This window comes from Kogia breviceps, chromosome 4 (assembly GCF_026419965.1).
Source record: "Kogia breviceps isolate mKogBre1 chromosome 4, mKogBre1 haplotype 1, whole genome shotgun sequence".
NCBI lineage: Eukaryota > Metazoa > Chordata > Mammalia > Artiodactyla > Physeteridae > Kogia > Kogia breviceps.
The window spans coordinates 45,622,559-45,646,952 of NC_081313.1; the positions used below are offsets into that span (position 1 = coordinate 45,622,559).

The following is a 24,394-nucleotide window of genomic DNA, read 5'->3' on the forward strand; positions in this document are numbered from 1 at the left end:
AGAATTAGAAGGAGACTAGCAAAAGGAAAACATTTTGATGTATCCTCTCAAAATATTTTGGAGAAATGTCTTTTTTCACATTTCAGTCTAAAACAAAAACAAAGCAACCAAAACACTGCTATGCCAACAATGGAAAGCAGCCTTAAAAATCAGCTGGTTATTTTCTGAAATGAAGAAGACAGACATCAGCCTGTACTTACTCCACAATGTCAGCCTCATCTTTGCCTGTTTGCTATGGACACATCCCTGTCAGGCCTTACTCTCTACTCTCCAGACCTGTTTATGACAGGCTGAGGTGTTTCCTATTATGGTGCCTATGCCTGCAAGCACACTGCTTGCCAGCAATAAATGCCAGAGGCTGCCACGATAGAGATTACAGTGCAGCAGACCAGAGATACTGCCAGGAACCCAAGCACGACCTGGGTAAAATGGCACAGAATACTCTGTAACAGGCAAAAACCAAAAAGCACACCTTTTCTTCCCAGGCTAGCAGGGAAAGTATTCAAATATGTCATTTTTACTGGGAACAAACCTATAATAAGAATGTTATTGCTAAAACAGGTACAGTGGAGAGAGAACAGCTTAAGGCCATCAATATGACTTGTATGGTTTTTGTCTGTATAATACAAACTTTTAATTTAAATGAGATGAAACTAAACCCAGCATAAACTATGCTAAAATTTCTGATGAGTATCTATTAGCAGGAAAGAGATTTTTAAGTGTGAAACGATCAGGACTCTTGTCAATAACAGAAAAGCCACTTGCTTGCAAGATATCAACTATCATGTACAGACCCTGTCTACCAATCCAAGGTGAAAAATGGCATTTACTTTAACCAACACCATGCATCCAGTACTGATTTATATGACCAACTACAAAAACTACAAAATCATATATTGACACTACTGGGTTTGGGCTAGAAGCCATGTAGGAGGACTCATCAGTATTCCTAGTGGTTGGGTAGAAAATTCACTGGTTATGTACTTGAACAGTTATTGAATCCATGTACTTATCAGAAATATGGCTTGTATTCCGTTAACACATTCAAAGATAAAAAGTGTATCTCCCTCCCGCAATTTATGAATATGAGTGGAGATAAAGGCTGCATACAAAACCCCAAACAGTGCAGAGATCCTCTAGAAAATGAACTGCTTTGTAAGAAGTCAGATTTCTAACTATAGGTCGACGTGGACAAGTTTTGGGCCTCGTTTTCCAACTGAGATTAGATAAGTCAGACAAATGATCACTTCTGCTTCCTTTAGTTCTAACACATAAGGCTTGAGTCTGAGATGAATAATGGGTAAGAGTAACAATGATGCTTTGAAATACTGATCATGTTAAATACTACCAAGGAACTAAGTGGTAGGCAGAAACAGAGTATATTTTCATTTTACTAATTTCTAGTAATTCCACTCAAGTGATAATTAGACAGAAAAATTAGGATAAATTTCTTCAATTATTTGACCTAATGTTCAGTAACTCCCTTGCAAAGGGTCTCACAAACAGTAAAGTTGAAGCTATTACCCATAAAGGAAGAATTTTTATCTTCTAAGCCTTAGGGCTTAGATGAGTAAAAATAAACTTAGTCCCTGAGATTGATCAGTGATGATTCCTACAGCACTGAGATCAGAACCATTGAATGGTGCTTTTCCAGAATCACCTCCACAATACCATTCATACAATTCACCCAATGTTTATTGAGCACCTATTCATTATGGCCTTGTGTCCCATGTGATGGGGGCTGGCAAATGAGTAAGACTAATGACCTAGTGTAAATGTGACAGGAATAAAACAAAGAAACAAATATTGTACGGAGAGTTAAAAGAACTACAAATAAAGTCCTGTAGAAGGTCAAAGGAGAAAGACATTACACCCAATTAGGGGATGCTGGGATGGGAGATATGGGGAGAAGACAGGACAGAAAAAGCTTCACAGGAGAGGTAGCATCGCAGGTAGACCCTAAAGGATGGTTAAGATTTGTCTGATAAACTTTTTATTTTAGAAAAGCTTCAGTTTTACAGAAAAATTGTGAAAGTAAGTACAGAGAGTTCCAATATGCCCCACACCGTTTCCTCTATTATTAATATCTTACTTTAGTATAGGATACATTTGTCCCAATTATTGAACCAATATTGATACATTATTATTAACTAAAGCCCACACTTTATTCAGATTTCCTTAGTTCTTACCAAATGTTCTTTTCTGTTCCAGGCTTCCATCCAGGATACATTACATTTAGTCATCATGTCTCCTTAGGCTCCTTTTGACTGTGACAGTTTCTCAGATTTTCCTTGTTTTTGGTGACTTTCATAGCCTTGAGGAGTACTGGTCCGGTATTTTGTAGAATGTCCCTCGACTAGGAACTATCTGATGTTATTCTCATGATTCGAGTGGGGTTATATGTTTTTGGTAGAAAAACTCAGATGTCAGTACCATTTCCAACAGATCATATCAAGGGTACCTACTACAACTTGACTTATCACTGTTGATGTCGACTTTGATCACTGGCTGAGGTAGTATGTGTTTATCAGCTTTGTCCACAGTAGAGGTACTCTTTCCCTCTTTCCACATTGTGCTTTTTGGAAGGAAGTCAATATGCACAGCCCACACTTAAGGAGTGGAGAGTTATACTTTCCTTCCTTGAGAGCAGAGTATATACATAAATTATTTGGAATTCTCCAGCACAAGGGATTTGTCTTTTCTCCCCCATTTAATTATTTATTCAATAAATTATATCAGTTGAACTCATGGCTATTTGTTTTATACCTTGAGCTGTATTTCAACACTAGTTTATTTTCTTGATCAAATAGTTCCAGCTGAGAACTGGGAGCTCTTTCAGTTTGCTCTTGTGTCCCTTTGATATGTTCCCATTTGTTTGGGCACTTCCTTACTTTCTGGAACTGCAACATGGCTCCAGCTTCATTTCCTGCCCCAGTTCTAGAATCAGCTACTTCAAGGAGTCCTGGTTCCTTTTATTGGAGAATGGTATTAGAAACCAAGATGAGGGTGCTAGATGTGTTCAATGCTACTGGGGTGTCATTGCTTTAGGTTCTCTCAGCTGACTGAGCAAGGAAATGTTTGCATATACTAGATGGTAAAGTTGCTGAGAAGTGCCATGGAAGGCTATATCCTGAATACAGTTTTCTTAACTTTAAGTATTAATAAGAGATTCTGTGCCTGGGTTACTTTCATTCTCATTCAGAGGAATAACAGGGTGCATTCATTTATGAAAAAACAGTCACTGGAATATGATCCACTATTTAGGTATTTCTGCTAGAAACAGCTTAGAGACTTTTAGATATTCTGAGAAGAAAACCTCAGGCCAGTTTGATGGCCTATACCATAAAACTACACAAAGAAACAAACGGTAAACTCCATGAAAAGTCATTGTTGGGGAGAAGAGCAAATGAAACATTCAAAGAGTCCTATTTGGTTCACATCAACATCATGAGGCCACCATTCTCTCCTTTTTTTTTTTTTTTTTTTTTTGCGGTACGCGGGCCTCTCACTGCTGTGGCCTCTCCCGTTGCGGAGCACAGGCTCCGGACGCACAGGCTCAGTGGCCACGGCTAACGGGCCCAGCCGCTCCACAGCATGTGGGATCCTCCTGGACCGGGGCACAAACCCGTGTCCCCTGCATCGGCAGGTGGACTCTCAACCACTGCGCCACCAGGGAAGCCCCACCATTCTCTCTTAAAAAGGTCACTGGAAGCATAAGTATCAGGATGGCAAACAAACACCTTCTCTAACTCTCACCCCACAAAATAAGAAAAGAAAGATGATATTCCTTTATAGGTGGATATAAAGGACATAACATTACTGAGCACCCACTATGTTCCTGACTCTGTCTAGACAATTGCCATCTTTTAATTCATTAAATCATCACGGTAACTCTTTAACAGAAGAGGAAGCTGAAGCACAGAAGGTAAACTGTCCCATTTCAATTTAGTAAAGGGTGGAGAGTGAATCCGACACAGGCAATCTGGCTTCAGGAGAGTGCTCTAAATCCATAGACCATTCTGCCTGAGGAATGAATGCCAAATGAATGGGAGACTTCTGCTGATGATAGTTGGTTGGCATTTTCTCCTCTAGTGGGGAAATCCCATTAATGGCAGAGAAGAAAAACCATAGGTTGTTTAAAACAGACATACCTTTCTAACCAAAAATGACTCCCCAGATGGTTCTTGCTGCCAATTTAGACTAGTATAATGAAAAGTATGCCCATTGTCTGTGAGTGGTAAGTAAAATGCTTTAAGGTGGTGTGGATGAGTATTTTCTCATTTTGTTACAAATTAATTTCAATGTATATTAAAAAAATTAGAACATTATATTGAAAGATAACATTTTAATATTATAATAAAAAATAACTAAAACATCAAATCCATGATTTCATGTAATTCCTTGCTTAAGATGAGGCACTCAGGTGGACATTTAACTTTAAAAAATAAATGCTTTAAATAAAACTATTTAACATACAGTGGTTATGAATGTACACAGGAAGTCTGAGAACACTAATTTTGACGTTTTATTACAGAATAAAGGTCACAGTTTTCTTCTGAAAAATATGATGTTCTTATATTACAAGGAGTATATGACACATGGTTTTTCTTAATCTCTCCTTTCCCATATAGTCTAAGGATAGAATAAATTGCACGTAATTTATTGAGCACCCAGTATATGCTATTCAGCAAAGTGAGCTTTCTATATATTACATCTAATGCTCTTAACAACCTTCAATTTTATTTTCCCCTTTTATTATGTCCATTTAGAAATGAAGAAATTGAGATTCAGAGAAGTGAGGCACGTTCCCCAAAACATTAGGTAGGAAGCAGCAGAGCTAGAATTTGAAACCAAGTCCACCTGACAAAAAACATCTATGTCCTTTCCACTCTACAAAGCTGCCATAAGCATTGGTGTATATGTCAGGAGAAAGAGTAAATACCATTCATCCTCATCACACACAAAATACAGCAAAACAGGCATAAAAAAAAACCCCAGAATATTAAACAATAATAACAAAGAAAAATACTTCATTAAAGATAAAATATTCTCTAAGTGTAAAGGATAATAAAGCTATTATCACTGCAGTTGGTGATCCAATTTAATGAATTTCCCAATGAACAAAGCAGAATCAGTTGTTGTTTAAGCAAACAGGAAGGCTCACCCCTCCCCATCCTAATCCCTGTTAGAGTAAATAAAAGAAAATGCCTTCTTAAAGTGCCTTTTAAAACTAATGTGAATAGCAAAATAAAGGGCTACCCACGCTCTATTTCCTAGAAAGACCTCAGACTAAAAGTGCCAATTCAACTATCACAACTAGCCAGGTACAGAGCTAGTCCTGGCAGAGCTTTGCTGTCACAAAATAAACTCCAGCTATTTGCAGTTTAAAAGGATTGGTTTCTTTCTGAAAAAGAGAAAATCAGATTCTACATAGTATTTTATGGATCAACTGAAAATCATTATCAGCATTTCACATCTGCCATAATTATACGTATCTTATGGAATAGCTACAATCTTTGACTATCATAGGAATCTTCTTAAATTGAACAAAATCATTACCTATCATCTTTGCTATTTGGGGAAAAAATGTGCTTAATCTATTCATACACTGGGAAAAGTGCTATTTTATCTTGGCCAAGCCTTTTGTTTTGGAAAAACAAAAAATAAGACATAGTTCATAACACTCTGAGACACAAGTTACCTCTTTCCTATAATTAAATCAAAATGCAATAACTGAAAGCAATTTCTCAAGTAATGACTAATTTACTGAACCACAAAAATAGAAGTTTTTGATAATTAAATGTTAAGGATATTTAAGCTTACTGCCACTAAATACTGATACAGAAACTGAGTTGATGACAGTAGAGATAAATAAAGATTTGCTTTAATCTTTACTGTTTTATTAAGTTAAAGTCAAGGGCTTCACTATTCAATGAAACATAAAAATATCTGTTAAAAGTATTTCCCTCTTTCTATTATTACTTAAAATAAAAGCAAAGAAAGTATTTTTTTTAAACAGTGATCATAAAAATAAGCATGCCCAATCTGTCATATTAACTTTGAGGCTCTATATGTAAACAACATAAATCTTTGGTAAATCTACTTTTATAAAGTAGGTGAAAAAGCAGATAGCGAACTCAAAACATCAGTAAGCTCAATTTCTATATTTACGAAAGATATTTTCTTTTAAAATTTAGAGTTTTCCTTTAGGTATGCTGATTAACTCTCAATAACTGCATGACTATGTCAATAAGTTTTAATATTTTGAAGTAAATGACTGTTATTTGCTATTTGCTCTTCATAAAATTAAAATGCCTTTTCCAACTAGTTTCACCTTTCTTCTCAGCAAAATTAAACATTTATTTCTGTTCTGAGCTATCTTATAATCATGTAATGCTGAAAAATCTTAAGATTTAGCCACTTCTATGAACATTCTATGTTCATTCCAGGACCACTCTTGCCCAGAAGAAAATATACCAGCAGTCACAGAAAGCTGTAGTATATGTTACATATGCACTGACTATTAAAAAGCAGCAGGGGGGGCAGAGCGCAAAAACACTAAGAAAAAGCACCCCAGAAAAGCAATTTAATTTATAGGCAACAGAAACATGATAGAGATCTTTGTTAAAAACCAAACAGACAAAATAAATTCCATGTAAAAGTCACATTCACGTTTGCAAAGCTGGCCTCCGTACGTCTAGAAAGAACTAAAGAAAAACCTTAAGTCTCTTAGGAGGATGCCTGAATCCTAACTTCAAGGAAGACTTTCAGCTTGAAGCATGGTAGGTTCCAGCAATGCCAAGCCTCGGAACTGCCCCAAATTTAGAGAGAAGAAACAATACATTTTTATAGTAGTATATTTTGGGGGAAAATCAAGATGACCTTTTCTCCTTCAAACATCACCACACTTACATTGAAGATGTGGTGAAATGTGCATTATTAGGTCACAAGAGAATAAAGTTACAGGGTTCCACAGCATAACCCTTGAGGCTTAGATCCTGGCCTGCCCTCCTCACATCCTCAGTTTATTTTCTATGAGAGAAAGGTAACCAAAAACACTGTGAAGCTATTCTGCCTTAAAAACAGTCTAAAAAGTTACTTTAGCTTTGCAAAACCTGTACAAAAGGATGGAAATGTACCTACTAATGCCACATTATATTTAATATTTTCTAAAAATTAATCAGTGCTGTTTTTTCAGTTTTAGAATAAAAGAGAAAAAGTATTTAGCTGTCTGGAATTCTGTAGCTGAAATTTAAGAAAAGATTAAGCTTCTAATTAGAACTTCAAAATGTTTGTGTCTGTATTATACTAAAAAAAGTATAAATATAATTTAAGCATTTTTTACAATACAGAACTGTGCACTAAAGACAGTTATTAAGAACTGTATTATAAAAATCCATGAAACTTAAAACATCAAGTATAAATGACAACTGAATGGTAAAAAAAATATTTTAGCCAAGTAGGCAACCAATCAAGTTTAACCTAAACCTTCAATAATAATACCAATAATGGCAGGTATAGTCCCTGTCAGACACTATTTATTAGCTAACTATTTTACACATATTCTTTCAAATTCTTACACTGATCTTTAAAAACAGATTATCATTGTGTTCATCTTATGCTAAGGAAACCGAAGCTAAAAAAAAGTTTGTCATTTCTCTAATGTAACTCAGCTAGTAAGGAACAAAACCATGATTCAACTTCCAGGTCTGTCTGCCTCCAAAGCTTTGAGACCTCACCAAAACCTCTCTTAACTCTAGCAGTGAGGTTTCAAAGGAAATCTGTACAAATCTTGGGCAGATTAATGGGTTTATGAGGCTAAATGCTGTAGATTAACCTCTCAAACTAAAAGCCATCTGGAGTCTCTTACCCTACTTGGTACAAGCATCCTACATGTATTACAGCCAACGTTGGCAGTAGCCAAAAATTCAATAATTTTCCTGTCTCAATACCATCCATAAGCATTATGCACATTACAATCCCAATCAGGAAATACATCTAGTTGCTTCTAAAGCGTCATTTAAAAACTGCTAATAGTTCATATTCCTTCTATTAAGATTTTTGAAAAATATGAACAATTCATTAACCCAATTTGTTAAATGAGTTTGAGGAATCAATTTCCTTCTTCCTAACACCCAAATCCACCTCCATAATAAATATTTTCTCTACATAATCACTTAAAAATCCTGATTTCTTACTAGTATTTTATTGTGTCATTTTAATCTATTAGAGTACTTTTTTTTTAAGCCTGAAAAAGAGAAGAAGTCAAAGAAAAACCTCATGACTTTTCAAGGGAAACACTGGTTTGGTTCGAACAAGTACATGTGGAAAGAATGGAAGGCAATAAGACTAATAACCAAAAGCAATGTCTCAGACTTATTCATTCACACTCAAGAGATGCTTGACAATCTAGTGGACACGTGACGCAAGTTGTCACTTTTCCAGTTCAGACTTAGGTTCAGCATCACTCCTGGGGACCTTTAGATCAGCTGCTCCAACTCAGTTTACAGCTCATGTGGATGTGACTTATTTGTGCCCTTGTTATCTGGCTGAAGGGTAACTTTACAACCTTTACCAAGAGCTCTTTTTCCTTCTATGCTAATCCGTTTTCATCTATAAAAAGTCACAGGAGCTTAGCACTCATTTAGAAGTGAATGGGTTTAAAAAAAAAAAAAAGAAATGAATGAATTAGACATGAAAAGTTTAATCAACAACTTCAGCTGAGTTGAATTTTTTAATGTTAAAAATAAGTATCATGTCAATAATCTTACAAGACATAAACACAGCTAGAATGACTATATTTTGAAAAAGTCTTTTCTCACTTAACCTAGATTTCACTTCAACCAAATAAATTCACCTCCTACACTAAACCTGTAAATTAACCTAGTCTGAGGGGCCTTCACAATAAAGATTAAAAAAAAAAAAATCCCTGTCTTTAAAAGACAGGGATTTTAAAAGAAAGAAATGCCCTTAAAAGAAAGAAATCATTTTGACCAATCACTGTGATCTCAAGTTTTATTTTTTCATCTTAAAGTATAGATAAATTAATACTTGACGGTTGAAGTCATTTACAATATATGATTAGATTTCATGTTAATTTTTAAATTCAAATAGAGGTCTCATCATTAAGAGTATGGATTAGGGGGAAAGTAATTGTAGCTGCTGAGGTTCATTGTGCTGAAAAAGTACTGTCAAATCATCTTGAAAATATAAGCAAAGGCTTGCACATCTTTTGGTGCCTTCTGTTTTTTCCTTTTACTACATAGAATTAACCAGACAAGAGAATAAGAACTCAGGCCCACTGCAGAATGGTCCCATTCGGCGTTTAGGACACTGGAGATACTCAGCATATGTCTACTGCTATTATGAACCAAAGTATGAAAGAACAATCTATATGTTATAAAATGTATCAATGAACTAAGAATTTGTTAGCCAGATGAGAACAATGGCACCTGATGCCACGGCAGGGAGTAATAACCCATCATTTTGATGAGAAGCCATACCAAATTTAGAAATGAGGCTTAAACGACAGAAAAAAAAAATACAGATTTGATCACCAGTGTGCATATGGGTAGGTCAGTGTGCTTACAGGTAGATTAGTGCCCGCAGATAGTGACTGGGGTGGGGGGTCCTTTTTATTTTGTTTATTGGAAGCTACCTTTTTACTTAAAAACCATGCTGTCTGTATAAGCATTGTCAACAGATAAGACAACCAAGTGGGTGATATGCTATGATATTTTTTAAAACTGCATGAGAAAAAAACAGGTGGGATAAAAACTACAGTAAACTAAAAAAAAAGCATAGCTCTCTGAAAAATATGTGCATGTAGATAAACAGTAAAATGGTATACCTTCCTGACCTTGTAAATAGGTGGCCAAAGATATTTAAATATCGTTAGGGGGCAACTGTTATTAATTTCCACACAAAGTTACCAGTCCTTACTGGCTAAATCCCTCAGCCACCTGCATCCAACATGCCCATGCCTCCTTTCCTATCTCCTGAGCCAAACAATCCTTAAAAACATACATAATCCCAATTATTTCCTTACATAACTGAAGATTGTTTTAAAAAAAACAAACAAGGAATCCCAAAAAATACACCAAAACTGACAACACTCTACCTTGCTTTAAGGCTGTGCCAGGCTAAGGGTTGATTCTCAGCCCTCAAACCTCCACTATCCACCAAGACCAGCACCTTGGCATACGGCACAAATGCCCCATTGAAGCATCACTGTAACTAAATAACCTCAGAAAACTGGACTCTCTCTCCAAGATTCACGGAAACAAAGGCAGTGATCACAATGAACCTTAACTTTGACGTCCCCTGTGGACATATATGGCCAAGCAAAAAGATAAAGGCTCAGTTCTTACAGGGTACCCTGACACTTAGATAAATGGGGGTTAAGGTTCCAAGTTCAGTGAACTCTTCTGCGTTTGAGTTCAGTAGGTGGTGACATCCAAGGGATTGCACCGACCTCTAGTAACTCTTATTTCCCACTGGGAATCCCAAGAATACCCTACAACATGGATTGCCTGTAGACCAGACTCGGTTTCTGTTGCAAGGACAAAGTGTCACTTAGAAGTACCCCTCCAAACACACACACACACACACACACACACACACACACACACACACGCACACGCAGAGTGTCCTGGGGGTACTGCAGTCAAACTATGTCAAAGTTGCTTTTGCAAAATGTTTAATTTCTCTGGAGTGAACAGAAGAGAGAGGGAAGGCACGGCATCAGGAATCTCCTTCCAAGGGAGCCAAAATGCAGTGAGTGTGACAAACCCCTGTATGTATTTCCCCGGGCCATGGGGACTGGTAGCTTCACCAGCGTGGGAATCAGCAGCCTAGGAGCCTCGGTGAGAGCCGAGCCGGGGCTTACCTTGTTGGAGGCCATCTCACTGACGGAGTGCCTGGTCTGCAGGGTCTCTAGCTGGTCCAGACACCAGTCCAGCTCCTCCAGGGTCTCGCTGGCCAGTTTCTGGTAGGCCTCCTCTGCGAAGAGATAGGGAAAGGGGCACTCAGTTCTCAAGCGCTTCACAGGGCCGCCGGCGAGTTCAAAGGGGGCCATCCTGCCGTACCCCGTCATGCTCGGATGCCCGGTGCCCGCACATGAGGGCTGCTCCTTCATATTGACGAGCCGGGCACCGCTACGGGGGCCGGGGCTCTGCTAGCGGTGCGGCCGGCCTCGGGAACGCACGCCCTCTCCAGCTTGGCGTCTCTGTTCGGCGTCCAGAAAGGGCGCGCCAAGTGCGGCAAGCCAACTTCTCTACACGGACCAAAACCCTCAAGATGCGACTTTGAAGAAGTCCTGGTGCCGGAGGACGGCGAAGGGGGTGGCGCGCGCGCGCCCGGGAGCCCGCCCCGCGGAGGGAGCGTCTGGTCCACGGCGCGATCTGCGCGGCTCCCGGCTCCGAGCCGCGGCCCCGCGCCCGCCCCTCCTGCCGAGCCTTCACTCAAAGCGAATGAATCAGCCGCGGCCGGGTGCGCAGCCACCACGTTTCCTGTTTTCTTTCTCAACTCCTCCGGCGGCGGGCGCAGCGCGGCTCCATCGCCGCGGCTTTCCGAGAACACTCCCCCTCGCGCCCCGCACGGCCCTTGGCGCCGCCCGGCTCCTCCTCGGCTCTCTCACGCCGAGATCGCCCGGGGCCACGGCCCGCCAGGGGCCCCCGCCGCCCCACTGCCTCGCCGCAGCATCAACCCGCGCGGCCCCGCGCCGCTCGCTCCGAAGCCCGGCTGGGGAGGCGCGGGCGCTAGAGTGTGTGTCAGTGCTGCTGCCGGGGGCCGCCGGGGAGAGGGGAGCGGCGGAAAACCCGGCGTGGAGCGCCCGCCGCCGGCTCGCCCGCCGCCCGGGGTCGCGCCCGCCGCGGGGCTCAGGCGGGACCTGGGGCGCAAGCGCGCGCGACGGCGCACCTGCCCCGCGGGGACCCCGCGCGCCCAGCCGAGCCGAGGCCCTCCTGGTTGCCCAGACGGCCCGAGCCTCCGCGTCTCCACCGTCCCGTGCTTCCTGCGAACTTTCGCCCGAGAGCCCGACGAGCGGCACAAGCTGGGTTATTTAGGACCCGCGCAACCGTTTGTGTGGGTTTGGGTTTTAGTGTTTCTGAGGCTTCGTTTCTGAGGGTTTAGGATTTACCTACTTCAAGAGGGTGGTTGTGCAATCAAAAGTATTTCTGTTAAGACCAGACCCTCAGTTCCCAGCCCAGCCTCTGCTAAGAACCATACGTCTAGATTTCGGGGTGGACATAAGCAAGCAAACAAAAACATACAATGTTGTGGGTCAGAACGCCTTAGAATTCACAGATTTGGCAATATGTTGTGTTTTCACATTCAGAATTGTCTAAGAGTTACAGTAAAGGAAGAGCAATGTGAATGCAGCACGCCATAGGGGCAATTTACTCCTGCATGTCCTGCATACATGCTTCCTTCGTCAGTGGAATTGCAAATCAGGGACCGGGATGGTGTTTCGATGCCAATGGGAAGAGTCTGGAAGAGTGTTTCTACCCACCGTGCACAGAAAAAAACTACAAACATGAGAAAATGGAAAGACCACATCCAAAGACAGCATATGGAAGCAGGTTCTACTTACAAAATTTGACCCTGGGGGAGCTCTGCAGTAAGGGATCAATTGCAGAGAACTTCACTATATTAACGTGCAGGTAAGCAAACCTTTTAGAGGAGGGAAAACTTCCAAACTCCCAAGAGCCCATCTTACGAAACTTTGTTACTGTCAGAAAGAATACACTGAAAAGCTTACATGAAGTTGGTGAGATCCTTTTCCTTGGTCTTCGAATCTACAGGTATTGGAGAAGAAATTCTGCCCTTGAAATTTAGACTCCATAAATGATGAGTGGCACATCAAATCTCGGGCTGAATCTCGGGTTCCTGGGATTTTCCAGATAGGTTTTTATATAACATTTGTACAAGTTAGAATAACTTTCAAAGTATTTGTTACATGGGCCATGTGGCTTATTATCATCAGGTATTCTTGAACTGTTTGCTATTCACTTTGGGAACTCTAGGTTAAAAATTGCCTCTTTTATTCCACTTTTTTTTTCCTGCACCAATCTCTGTAAATGTATACTTTTGGGGAACAACACTACCTAACCTTGCCAGATGAATTAAAGTGTGATTGGAGCTTTTCCCCCAACAAAAGGAAAAACCTTATAGATAATCTTAAATCGTAAGTATAAAGTGTTTTATTTGTATAGCCTTTCTCTGATTAAATATATAAAAATATAACATGCTTGTTGTAAAATTTGAAACATTACACAAAGATGTAATGCAGAAAGTTCCTTGTAATCCCATATCCTAAAGATCACAAATAATAATTAAGCCGGGCTTCCCTGGTGGCGCAGTGGTTGAGAGCCCGCCTGCCAATGCAGGGGACACGGGTTCGTGCTCCGGTCCGGGAGGATCCCACATGCCGCGGAGCGGCTGGACCCGTGAGCCATGGCCGCTGAGCCTGCGAGTCCGGAGCCTGTGCTCCGCAACGGGAGGGGCCACAACAGTGAGAGGCCCGCGTACCGCAAAAAAAAAAAAAAAAAAAAAAAAAAAAAAAAGCCTATGACCATAACACATTTTCATTTTACTTAATATCTTCCATATGCAACTATAACATTACCTAGTTGTGATGGAAGTACATGTACTATATGGTTTTATTTTGGCTTTTTTCTTCCAAGGTATAAAATAAGGATGTAGGAATTTTAAGAGGAAATTAACTTATTTCAGGTGATTTGATTTGGGCTCTCCATAGTTAGCTCATCCAATGGATTAAAGATGCATGACCGGGCTTCCCTGGTGGCGCAGTGGTTGGGAATCCGCCTGCCGATGTAGGAGACACGGATTCGTGCCCTGGTCCGGGAGGATCCCACATGCCGCGGAGCAACTAAGCCCGTGAGCCATGGCCGCTAGGCCTGCGCGTCCGGAGCCTGTGCTCCGCAACGGGAGAGGCCACAACAGTGAGAGGCCCGCATACCGCAAAAAAAAAAAAAAAAAAAAAAAAGATGCATGACCATTGTATCTAGGATTTGTTCACTGCCATCTTTCCAGTCACTGGTTATATCTGGAAGCCAGGAATCCCCTCTCCACGCCTCAAAGGCTTGGTGTTCTGTGTACCTCTCCCCTGCTCTCCAACTTTTCCAAATTCTGAGCCCCAGGGGGACCTCCCAGTCCCCCTCCCATCTTCACCAACTCCTCAAAGCTTTTCAGAAATATAGGCCTTGGACCTAGCAGGATATGGCACCACTATTACACTTCAGTGTTTAATTTTTAACTGTAATAGTGAAGAAGTAATTCAGTAAAGTTTCGATGCCTCAAGACATTATGTACTTAAATACAGGACTTGTTCTTAAGAAGGCAGTACAGGGACAAGAGGGACAGCTTGTTTCAGAAGATCTACTTTATATCCCAATCATAGATTAGTCATTTTGACAAAATCAGCATTTGAGTACAATAAGAATGTGGCCTGTGTATGTATTTTATTTTATTATTTTAATTTTTTTAAAAAACACCTTTATTGTGTATGTATTTTAAGTTCTAACTACTTCTGCATGCGCTGTATAAATCTGGGGAATGAAAAAAGAAAAAAAAAAAAAAATGACCAGAGCACACCTACATACCAATAAGTAAGAAAATAATTACTAACAACAGAGCAAAGAACAGTTTGTTCTATAAAACTGTTGCTCAAATAAAGAATTACTGTTGATATTAGCATAGAGCTGAGAATACTACTTTTTCCAAATTCCTAGGTTTATAGGCAATACGGTTAGCCACAGTTTTTCAGGATCAGTGTTCAAGCTTAACTTTTAGGAATTTTAACCCCAAATGTTCTAAAACATCAAGTAACTGACTTTTTCATCCCCACTAAAAAAGCCTCAATGTGGAGTTGCCAGCTATCCTCCAGGAAACTGAGTCAGCACACCAAACAACACACCTAAATGTCACCAACACTTCACAGGACAAAAACAGTGAGCTAGTCTAATTTGGGGTTTTACCAAGAACACATACTGCATTCATGAATAAAATACTTTTCTCCCCAGAGAGTAGCAGTCACTGTGGCCATACGTGAAAATATAAGAAAACTCTTCTATTTTCCCGTCCAAAATCTTGCTAAGTCAAGGAACTACAGGGAGAAACTGTCTAAGCAACAACTCTTGGCCAAATTCCATAAAAGCCAGGAGAGGGCTCTGGAACAGCAACTGAGAAATAACTTGAGCCTTTGGAAGTCCCCTCCTACAGCAGCATCAGTTTCCTTCAAGGCCCCCTTGAACTATGTGACACCCGTGTTTCTGCTCAGGATCTTCTGTGAACAAACAGTCCTCAATTCTTGCAGGCCAGCACTTGGCTTCCGTCATTGTGATGTGATCAAGGGTTCCCCTGACACATGGCCTGAAATGGTGCCAGGAGCTCCAGGAGAAGATGCTGAAGCAGCAGCTTCCTTTTGAAAAGGAAAAAACTAATTGCCTCAGAGCCACAGCAGTGAGCTAGAGGTTGAGGTCATTTTCTTGTGAAATGTTCAGCCGTTTACTCTTAGCCACAACTCACAGCGATGTTGACCATTGAGGTAAAAGGATCCTTTCTACACAATGTGTGACTCTATGGATGTCAGTTTCTTTGCCAACTCTTGACTGATTAAAGGTCTGTATAAATTTGTCATAACTCCTAGACAGGCCTATTGGTGTAAATGAAGAGAACAAGTCCAAAAAAATCACTTTACCTTGGACACCATTTGCTTTCCCTTAATTAAAAAAAATAAACACAAACTGTAACGGCTGATTCAGATTGTTCTTAAAAATGAAAAAGAAAAAAAAGTCCTTCACTAAACATCTCCTAGGAGCAAGTAATTAAATGTATATCTTCCTAAGCAATTCCAGCTTCTCCTTTCCTAATTCCCACCCAAATTCCCTCTTTGTTCCCAAGGATGGAATTGATAGTGTCTAAAGTAGGTAGAACTGGAGAAAAATGATTTCCACTTCACCATGTATTGCTTCAAGCTAGTCACTCCCTGAATTTGCTACAGTAAAAGATTGATGCAATTTAGCTCTAACTTTTGCTGACTTTTTTTTGTCTCTACATTTTATCTGATGGGAAATACATGAAGGAGTTGGATACACTTTCAATGTGTACATGTAACAGGTTTAAGCGGAGCTTGCCAGTGGCAAGCTGTTCTCATTTCCAAGTGTATTTCTGGCATCAAGTTCTTGTTTTGAAATCTTATGAAAAATATAAAATTTCACTTAGTACTTCAAAAAGCCTCCAAGGAGAAGGTGTACATAATTTTGTGAGTTTTTCTCTATCTTCCGACTATCTGTGATTTTTTTTCTCGGTCTGCCTAAGGCTCTAGTAGAATTTTTTAATGAAATGAATACAAGATTGGATTTCACTGACTTCTAGTACCATCAGAAATTCAACAAACATTTATTTAGCACCAAGTATGTGTCATGCACTTTATTAGAGTCTGCAAAAACAAGATGAAGGAAAGAATGTGCCCCTTATACAAGGAAAGCTTAGAGTCCAGGGGTGGAAATAGTTTCAGCATACTATATTCTAGAAAGCATTCTGAAAGAAGGAAGCATGTAGGCTATGGGAGAATAACAGAAGGCAATTTAAATCAGAGGTGGAGTGGGAGAAGGCTGAGGCTTAAAGAATGAAACAGGAGGTAAGTGAAGGGGGTGGGAAGAGTTTTTAAGGGAAAATAATATGAACAAGCACATGGGCCTGAGTTCAAAAGATGTATGTATATGTGTATGTCGGGTAAGGAACTCCCATAAGTAGGACCTTGCTCAGGGGGAAAGAGGCTGGAGAAATCCACAGACACTGGTCATGGAAGTCTTGTCAGGCATGTGTAGGGGCTTTGGACTGAATCTTCAAAAGGAAGAGCAACTGAGTGATTTGGAGTACTGCTCGATAGGGAATCTGGTTTTATTAACATGGAAAATTCTAGGACTCTGCAGTAAATGGGATTGAGGGAGGCAAGGCTGAAGTCCGTGAGGCCATTATCTTCAGCCATGTTATTGGTAGAATAAAATTAATAATTTACAGAATATTTGCTTTTCTGATGATTATTCTTATCTAAGACAATCTCAGTATTAAAATTTGACATAAGCATATGCTCTCATACGTGTCAGGCATGAATAGAAGGACTGCTCAGTGGGACTTTCAAAGGAATAGACTTCTTGCTCTTAAAAAAACTACAGTCTTCTGAAATTGTCATCGTATTGTATTCATCGTAACTCTATTCACCAGAATTTCTTTCAGGGAGAGTGCAAGGAAGTGCTTGACAAGGCTACTTATTACAGAAGATGGGACTTAAGGAGTACTGGTTTGGGCAGAACTAACCTGTGGTCTCTTCCACATAGGAAAGGGGGAGAATATGCTTGTTGCTCCAGTGGGAATATATGTGATATGTGGTGTGTGTGTGTGTGTATAACAGAAAGGAGTCAGTTTTGTTTACAGGATAAGTTCACCCTATAAATCTCCCACTCCCCCCAGTCTTTAATAAAGGTACAAAATGCTGAGATAAAGAGATTTTGTTTTGTTTAATCTGAGCTTGGAGGCCAGATTGGCTCAAACTGAAATGTCAGCCTGAGCTGACACTGAGAAGAGACAGAGAAAGAGGGGGAAGCTTTTGGAACTCAGTGTAAGAGCAGGAAGGAATTTTGTCCAAGGAATTGGAGTTTGAGGCAAGCTTAATCAGACATCTGGATTGCGGACTTTATGTGACACGTGAACGACTCTAAGTAATATTACTCCTTGATGGAAACTAGAAGACAAGGAGGTGGTTCCCATCTCCATTCCACTACATACAAGCCATCATCCCTGGCACATCACCTCATCTTTCTTGGACCTTAATTTCCTCACCTGTAGATTGGGGATAATAACAAGAACCTTGTAGATTATTTTAAGTGAGAGACCGTGAGTTCAATAACCTTGTGTTGCTTACCTACTAGATTCTTTTCCAGGTACTGCACTAAATGATGGAGATATAGCAATGAACAAGGTAGTTACAAGTTCCTGCCTACTCTCAAGGAGTTTACATTCTACTGATTATAATAATTTTCTTTTCACTTGAATAAACATATATTGAACACCTGCTAGGTCCCAGGCGCGGGGTACACCAAATGGAAGGAAATCACTTTGGGTTTAAAGAAGCTCACAGTCCAATGAGGAAGGCAATTATTGGAGATATGTATGTAATTTTCCACCAAAACCAGGCAGTAGGTACAGCAAAGTCGGCATAAGGCAGAGATGGGCGACAGGGAAGGTGCCAACTACCACATCTCAGGAGAGATCTGGGAAAACTTTCTGAAAGAGGGAATGCCTGCCTTGAGTCTCCAAGGGTGAATTGAAGAGTTAACCAGGTGAGAAATGGGAGGTGACATCTAAGATAGAGTAATGTGTCACTGCCAGTTAGAGAACATAGGCCATTCAGGTAGCTACAAGCAGAGAAGAATGCTAAGTTTGGGATCCAGCAATGGACAAAGATAAAGGCAGAGAGGCAGTTATGGGGGATTCAGTATACTATTCCAAGAGTTTATGTTGTTTTTTCCCCAAGGAGCCACTAAAAATCTAAGCAAGAATGTCACATGGTCAGATTTGCTTTTCAGAAAGATTACTCTGGGAAGTGTGAAAGGAGGGTTGGAGAAAGACAAGACCAGTTAGGAGGCCTAGTGTGAGAGGAGAAGCTGCCAGAAAGGTAGGGAGAGAACCTCTCAGGAGTAAAGAAAAAGAATTTCAAAGGAGAGAGTATCAAGGCATAGCCACTGATATCCAAAACAGACTGTATACACCCATCAGTTTGAGGTAAGGTGATTTTCATTCCCAATTTATGTTTCACCAACAAAGATTAGAAATGCTAGTGAGGAAGCTTCTCTCTGGGAATTTGTTTCAATAAAAGAACAACAAACATTTTGCAAAAAGGCTGAAAAAAGAAAACTATTAGAACTATGTATGTTACTTTCATACTCCTGTTACAACCTTAGGAGTCATTTTGCTTCCCGTGGGGAGGGGGCTTGTAGGAGGGTATCTGTGTTTCCATCAACCTTCAGGGATGACAGAGTCATCTTTATCTCTGTCAGTTCTTGCACAAAGCATTCCTTATAGCAAGTAAGGAGTTTGCTTAGGTGATCTCTACTTCCTACACAGCTCTGGTACTTGCTTATTTTATAACTTCTGACACTATGTTAATCTGGGTGAGGTGTTGGTTTTGAAGTTGTTCATGACTGATTAACCTGGGTGGGGTCAGGTAGTACTATAGAGGGCATTCCAGAATTGACCAGATGTCTTCAGAGGTCCCATCCAATACCATGATTCTGGAACTCTGTGAGTTTAACTCAACTGTATACCAGGTATGGATGTTTTACATTTGAAATTAAGATATTTTGAGAAAGAAAGTTATTGACAAATAGAAAGTCTTGCTTTCTCTGCTGTATATTTATACCCTCTACCCCTGCCCCCAACCATATTCCCATCTAATACTTTGCCAATTGATTTACCAATTTCTTCTTAATTTCCACAACTGCCACCTTCAGTCAAATCCTCATCTATCTATTTCTAGATTCGTGTAACAGAGGACTACTGGATCTCCCTGGGTGCAGTTTTTCTCACCACAGTCCTGTTTATAAAGTCAGAATAATCTTCCTTAAGCTCTGTTTTTAATGTGTCAGTTCCTCACTGAAAATTCAGCTGCACAAACTCCCTCCTTCTTATTCTATGAATGCCATACTTCTTGAGTTCACAGAAGGCCTTTTTGTTTTCAGTGGGCTTTTCCACACCATTCCAGCTACTCTTATTCACCATCCCATCTAAGGCTGCCATTCTCAGCCAATCCATCCACCTAGATACAATTTTCTGGCTTCTGTCTCTATGACTGTGTTTATGTCACTTTTCTATGTGCTTTTCTACAAGTGCCTAGGACAGTTGCTGACATTGACAGGCACTCAACAAGTATTTGTGAGTAAATAACCAATAAGTAGGCATGCTTTATAACAAATAAGAATATTTCTTTCCAAGTAAGATTTAAGTAGTCATCATGTCCTGGGTATGCCTCTCTAGATGTATCCATCTTCATGTATCGCTTATGCTACATCTTTTGCTTTCGAACTGTGTTGTCTGTTGTTAAAGAGTATCATGAACTAACATTGCCAGAACTTTGGAATGGTTAATGCATCATGGTGTCTTTTGTAAGATATATTAATATTATACTGAAATGATAGGTATTATGATAAATACAGAGAATGAACTTCATAAAATCAGGCAACATTTTGAAAGATTCCATCAATATGCAGGTATGAAGTTTGAGGGGAACAAGTGAATGAACTAAAGGCTGTGTGCCATCCATCCTACCAAGATCAAGAGAATGGGTTCCATATGCAAATCAAAATTGGGAGAATAGCTGGATCTCCTACCTACTTACCTATTCTTGCTGCTCTGAGTTTAGCCAATCTGTAGTGCTGGTGTTATTTTCTAACAGCCATGTTTAAATCTATATTTCTCTCTCAATGTAATAAACTTAAATACTGTCTATGGCCTCCCCATTAGATTATTCTGTGTTTTCACTACTTCATCTCCCCCATCCACCCCATCCCCATCTGTTTCCCCATTCCTACACCCCACACATACACACTCTGTTGGTTTTACGCCTTAAAAAATAATTTAGATTTTTAAATTCCAGACTTTTATTTAGATTTTCCTTAGAATATGACTTTTCTGTCTTCAGAATCCTTTCTCAATTCTTTATAATTCATGGTCACATTATATCATGTATTTCTTTTCACCATTACCTATACTTGATTCATTGCTCACTATTCTATCTTGTACACTCCATCATCCTTATCTCCCAATCTTTGTTCTGACTTTTCACATGGAAGGAAAACTCCTTTAAGTGATTGCCCATAAAGGAGACGTTGGTGGTAGGTATATTTTGATTCCCTGTACTTCAAAAGGCACAATGCTTGTAAACCTTTTTGGAAGTCTACTAAACCTTTTGAGAATCTAAAGCAAACCTCTCCAGAAAACTAGACCTAAGTTCATATAATCAGAGTTTTTATTTTAAAAGTGTTCACTGGCTTCCCTGAAGTCCCCAAGGACTCCAGGTGGAGAATTCCTTCCCAAATGGAGAAAAGAAAATAATTGTTTTAATCAAAACTGCTCCAGAATTTTTTACTCCGAATTGGTACCTCTGCTGTCTTCTTTGTTTCCTTACTCCCCTTCACTAGGGATACCTAAAGAGAAGTAATACCAAAGAGACATTCATTCCATTTAAGGGAATTGAAGTCTGAGCTAAGAAAAATATATCTATACAAAAGGTGTCCAAAGAAAGACTAGGCTCTTTCAAATAGGCTATGAATAGGTTTGAGAAGGGTAACTCCTTATGTCCCATTTTTATACTCACTACTTGTGCTATAAGTAGAACATATGAGTGAGAAGCTAAGTCAGCCTACTGGTAAAACTGCATTTGTTAAATGTGTATACATTATAGAGCAAGTTTCAGCACTCAAGATTATATCATATATACATGGATGGTCGACTTGTGCATGAACTGGCACCATACACAAGCTTCAGTAAAAAATTAGTTTTCTAATTGTACAAGAGTATCTGGGGAGGTTTAGATTTGGATAAGAAAGCTCTTACACACACATGCAAAGACCCACAACCTGTAGAGTCCCCCATGGGAAGCAGTATGACATCGGAAAGAGCATAGATTTTTAAGTCACCCAGAATTTGAATTCCAGCTTTGCCATTGTTCTAGTCATCATGTTATCTTAAATTAGTCGTTTAAATACCTGAGCCCATTGTATAAATTGGGAATTAATTTTTATGAGAAATGCATGTGAAAATGCATGTAATGCACGTATATCTGACTTATAGCAGGTACTCAATCAATAGTAACTATTATTCTGACCCAACTTATAAGGTTGTTTAAATAAATTAATCTACAATAAGGCATTTCATACTTAAAGGGTTACTTCCACTCTCACAGGTTCTCAATCCTAAGCCAATTACTATTTTCTTACCATCATCCTTCAATTATTAACCAGTTCTGGGCTGAACATGAGTGAAGAATCTACGATCTAGAATAGCCTTCACAAGACCACACCAAATCATGCAAAATCACTAGTATTTAAAAATACGGGGGCTTCCCTGGTGGCACAGTGGTTGAGAATCTGCCTGGCAATGCAGGGAACACGGGTTCGAGCCCTGGTCTGGGAGGATCTCACATGCCGCGGAGCAACTAGGCCCGTGAGCCGCAACTACTGAGCCTGCGTGTCTGGAGCCTGTGCTCTGCAATAAGAGAGGCCGCGATAGTGAGAGGCCCGCACACGGAGATGAAGGGTGGCCCCCGCTCACCGCAACTAGAGAAAGCCCTCGCATAGAAACGAAGACCCAACACAGCCAAAAATAAATAATTATTTTTTTTTTAAAAGTACAAATATGTCATTGGTTAATGACAGAACACCACTTACTATGAAGTTACCGGGAGATATCACTCCAACATTTCCCAAAGAATGTTTAAATGAACATAATTCCTATGAGAGTCTCCTTACTAAGAGAATTCTGTAGGCAAACAACATTTGGAAATGTTACATATGATTTTAAGGAGCAGTGATTTTAATGGACATGAACCTACCAAAAGCTAGAAGCTCTACAGCAAAGAGACCTATTTAATGTCATTTAACAAGTATTATTAAAACATATTTGATCTTGGAGTGCAACAACTATAATGTCTTGAAGCATACTTTGGAAAACTTTGCTCTATATCATGTCAGGTGAGTCTGAAAACATAAACACAATACATATGTTCTGTAGGTTCCCATATATTTGAAATCTACACCAAGGACGACATCTTTCCCCTCCTCATGTCCGCATGCACTGTTGAGAAGTGGCAAGAGAGTAATCTTCCTCCTCCCCTTCCTTCCCCTTTCTCTCTCTTATCCCAGAAAGAGAGCAGTCCAACAATCCATACATATTTATTGAGCCTCTCTGATGTGCTGGTTGCTGTGAAATACAAGAACATGAAAGATTCAGTGGCCTGGGCCTGGGAAGGAATTTATAATACCCTGCTGAGAAAATCAGACACATGACCAGTTGCTGCCTAGAGACAGTGGAAGGTGGCATGGAAATCATCAGCTTGGAAGTGCTACTGTGGCTCAGGGCAGGGAGCAGGAGGTATGGACGGCAGCTAGGTGTGCAGGGTTCCAGGAAGAAGGTGCACCTGGATGGAGGTCTTCGGCACAGTCTGTGGTTTGAATGGCTGTGGGCAGGAGGAGGGAGTCAACTGGCATTCTTTTCAGGTAGAAGAAACATCTGAAGCCTGAATAAAGGTTCCATGTGTGGGTGGAAAATAGCCCGGATAGAGTAGACTCCTTCCGAGGAGCACGAGGGAAACAGAGTGGAATACTTCAATGTGTGGCCTTGAGCTAATGGATATTGAGGGAATTGCATAAGTGTACTTGTGGCCCAGGAGGATAAAATGAGGAAGGGAGGAGGTAGATTAAGAATCCATTGCAGAACTTCCCTGGTGGCGCAGTGGTTAAGAATCCGCCTGCCAATGCAGGGGACACGGGTTCGAGCCCTGGTCCGGGGAGATCCCACATGCTGTGGAGCAACTAAGCCCGTGCGCCACAACTGCTGAGACTGTGCTCTAGAGCCCGCGAGCCACAACTACTGAAGCCCGCACGCCTAGAGCCCATGCTCCGCAACAAGAGAAGCCATTGCAATGAGAAGCCCGCGCACCGCAACGAAGAGTAGCCCCTGCTCAACACAACTAGAGAAAAGCCCGCATGCAGCAACGAAGACCCAATTCAGCTAAAAATAAAAATTATAAATAAATAAATAAATAAAAGAATCCATTGCAGGGGTCCAGATGCACAGTGAGCAATAAACCAAGATTTCTAGAGGTATCTATTTTAGTGGCCTCCTAATGACAGTCGTGACCAGTAGAAAGAGCATGACATTGGGGACAGAGACCTAGGCTCAAATGTTGGCTCTGCAACTTAGAAATGTGTCAAAGCTGGGTGAATTATTGAACTTTTCAATCTATCAGTTTTTTCATTTGTAAATAGAGCTAAAAATACACCCCACAGAAAGTTGAACCCCAAGCCATGTTCCATATTTTATTTGAATTTAAGACTAACTTAAAGAACCACATATCCAGCGGTTTCCCTGGTGGCGCAGTGGTTGAGAGTCCGCCTGCCGATGCAGGGGACAAGGGTTCATGCCCCGGTCCGGGAGGATCCCACATGCCGCAGAGTACCTGGGCCCGTGAGCCATGGCCGCTGAGCCTGTGCTCCGCAACGGGAGAGGCCACAACAGTGAGAGGCCCGCGTACCACAAAAAAAAAAAAAAAAAAAAAAGAATCACATACCCATATGCCTATTTCATTTTGTTG

At 40.4% G+C, this 24,394-nt stretch overlaps 1 protein-coding gene and 1 long non-coding RNA gene across 15 annotated transcripts in view; one reads left to right on the top strand and one right to left on the bottom strand.

Annotated features, from left to right (window-relative positions):
• The window catches only part of PDE4D (phosphodiesterase 4D), a 1,495,323-nt gene that overhangs the window by 45,390 nt on the left and 1,425,539 nt on the right, over positions 1 to 24,394 (bottom strand). For 10 of the 13 annotated variants that reach the window (XM_067031002.1, XM_067031004.1, XM_067031001.1 and 7 more), the window contains one exon: positions 10,889 to 11,001. In XM_067031002.1, the coding sequence (XP_066887103.1) occupies positions 10,889 to 11,001 (113 nt within the window). Of the gene's footprint in view, positions 1 to 2,189; positions 2,597 to 10,888; positions 11,002 to 11,087; positions 11,876 to 12,760; positions 12,883 to 24,394 lie in introns of those variants that run through there. The other 3 variants (XM_067031008.1, XM_059060971.2, XM_067031007.1) reach the window with 3 other exon arrangements.
• Positions 11,899 to 22,057, top strand: LOC136794001 (uncharacterized). 2 transcript variants are annotated; one of them, XR_010840149.1, is made up of 3 exons: positions 11,899 to 12,662; positions 13,120 to 13,186; positions 21,986 to 22,057. It is a non-coding gene; the product is annotated as an uncharacterized lncRNA (long non-coding RNA). The 2 variants fall into 2 exon arrangements; XR_010840148.1 differs by lacking the exon at positions 21,986 to 22,057 and adding an exon at positions 15,045 to 16,044.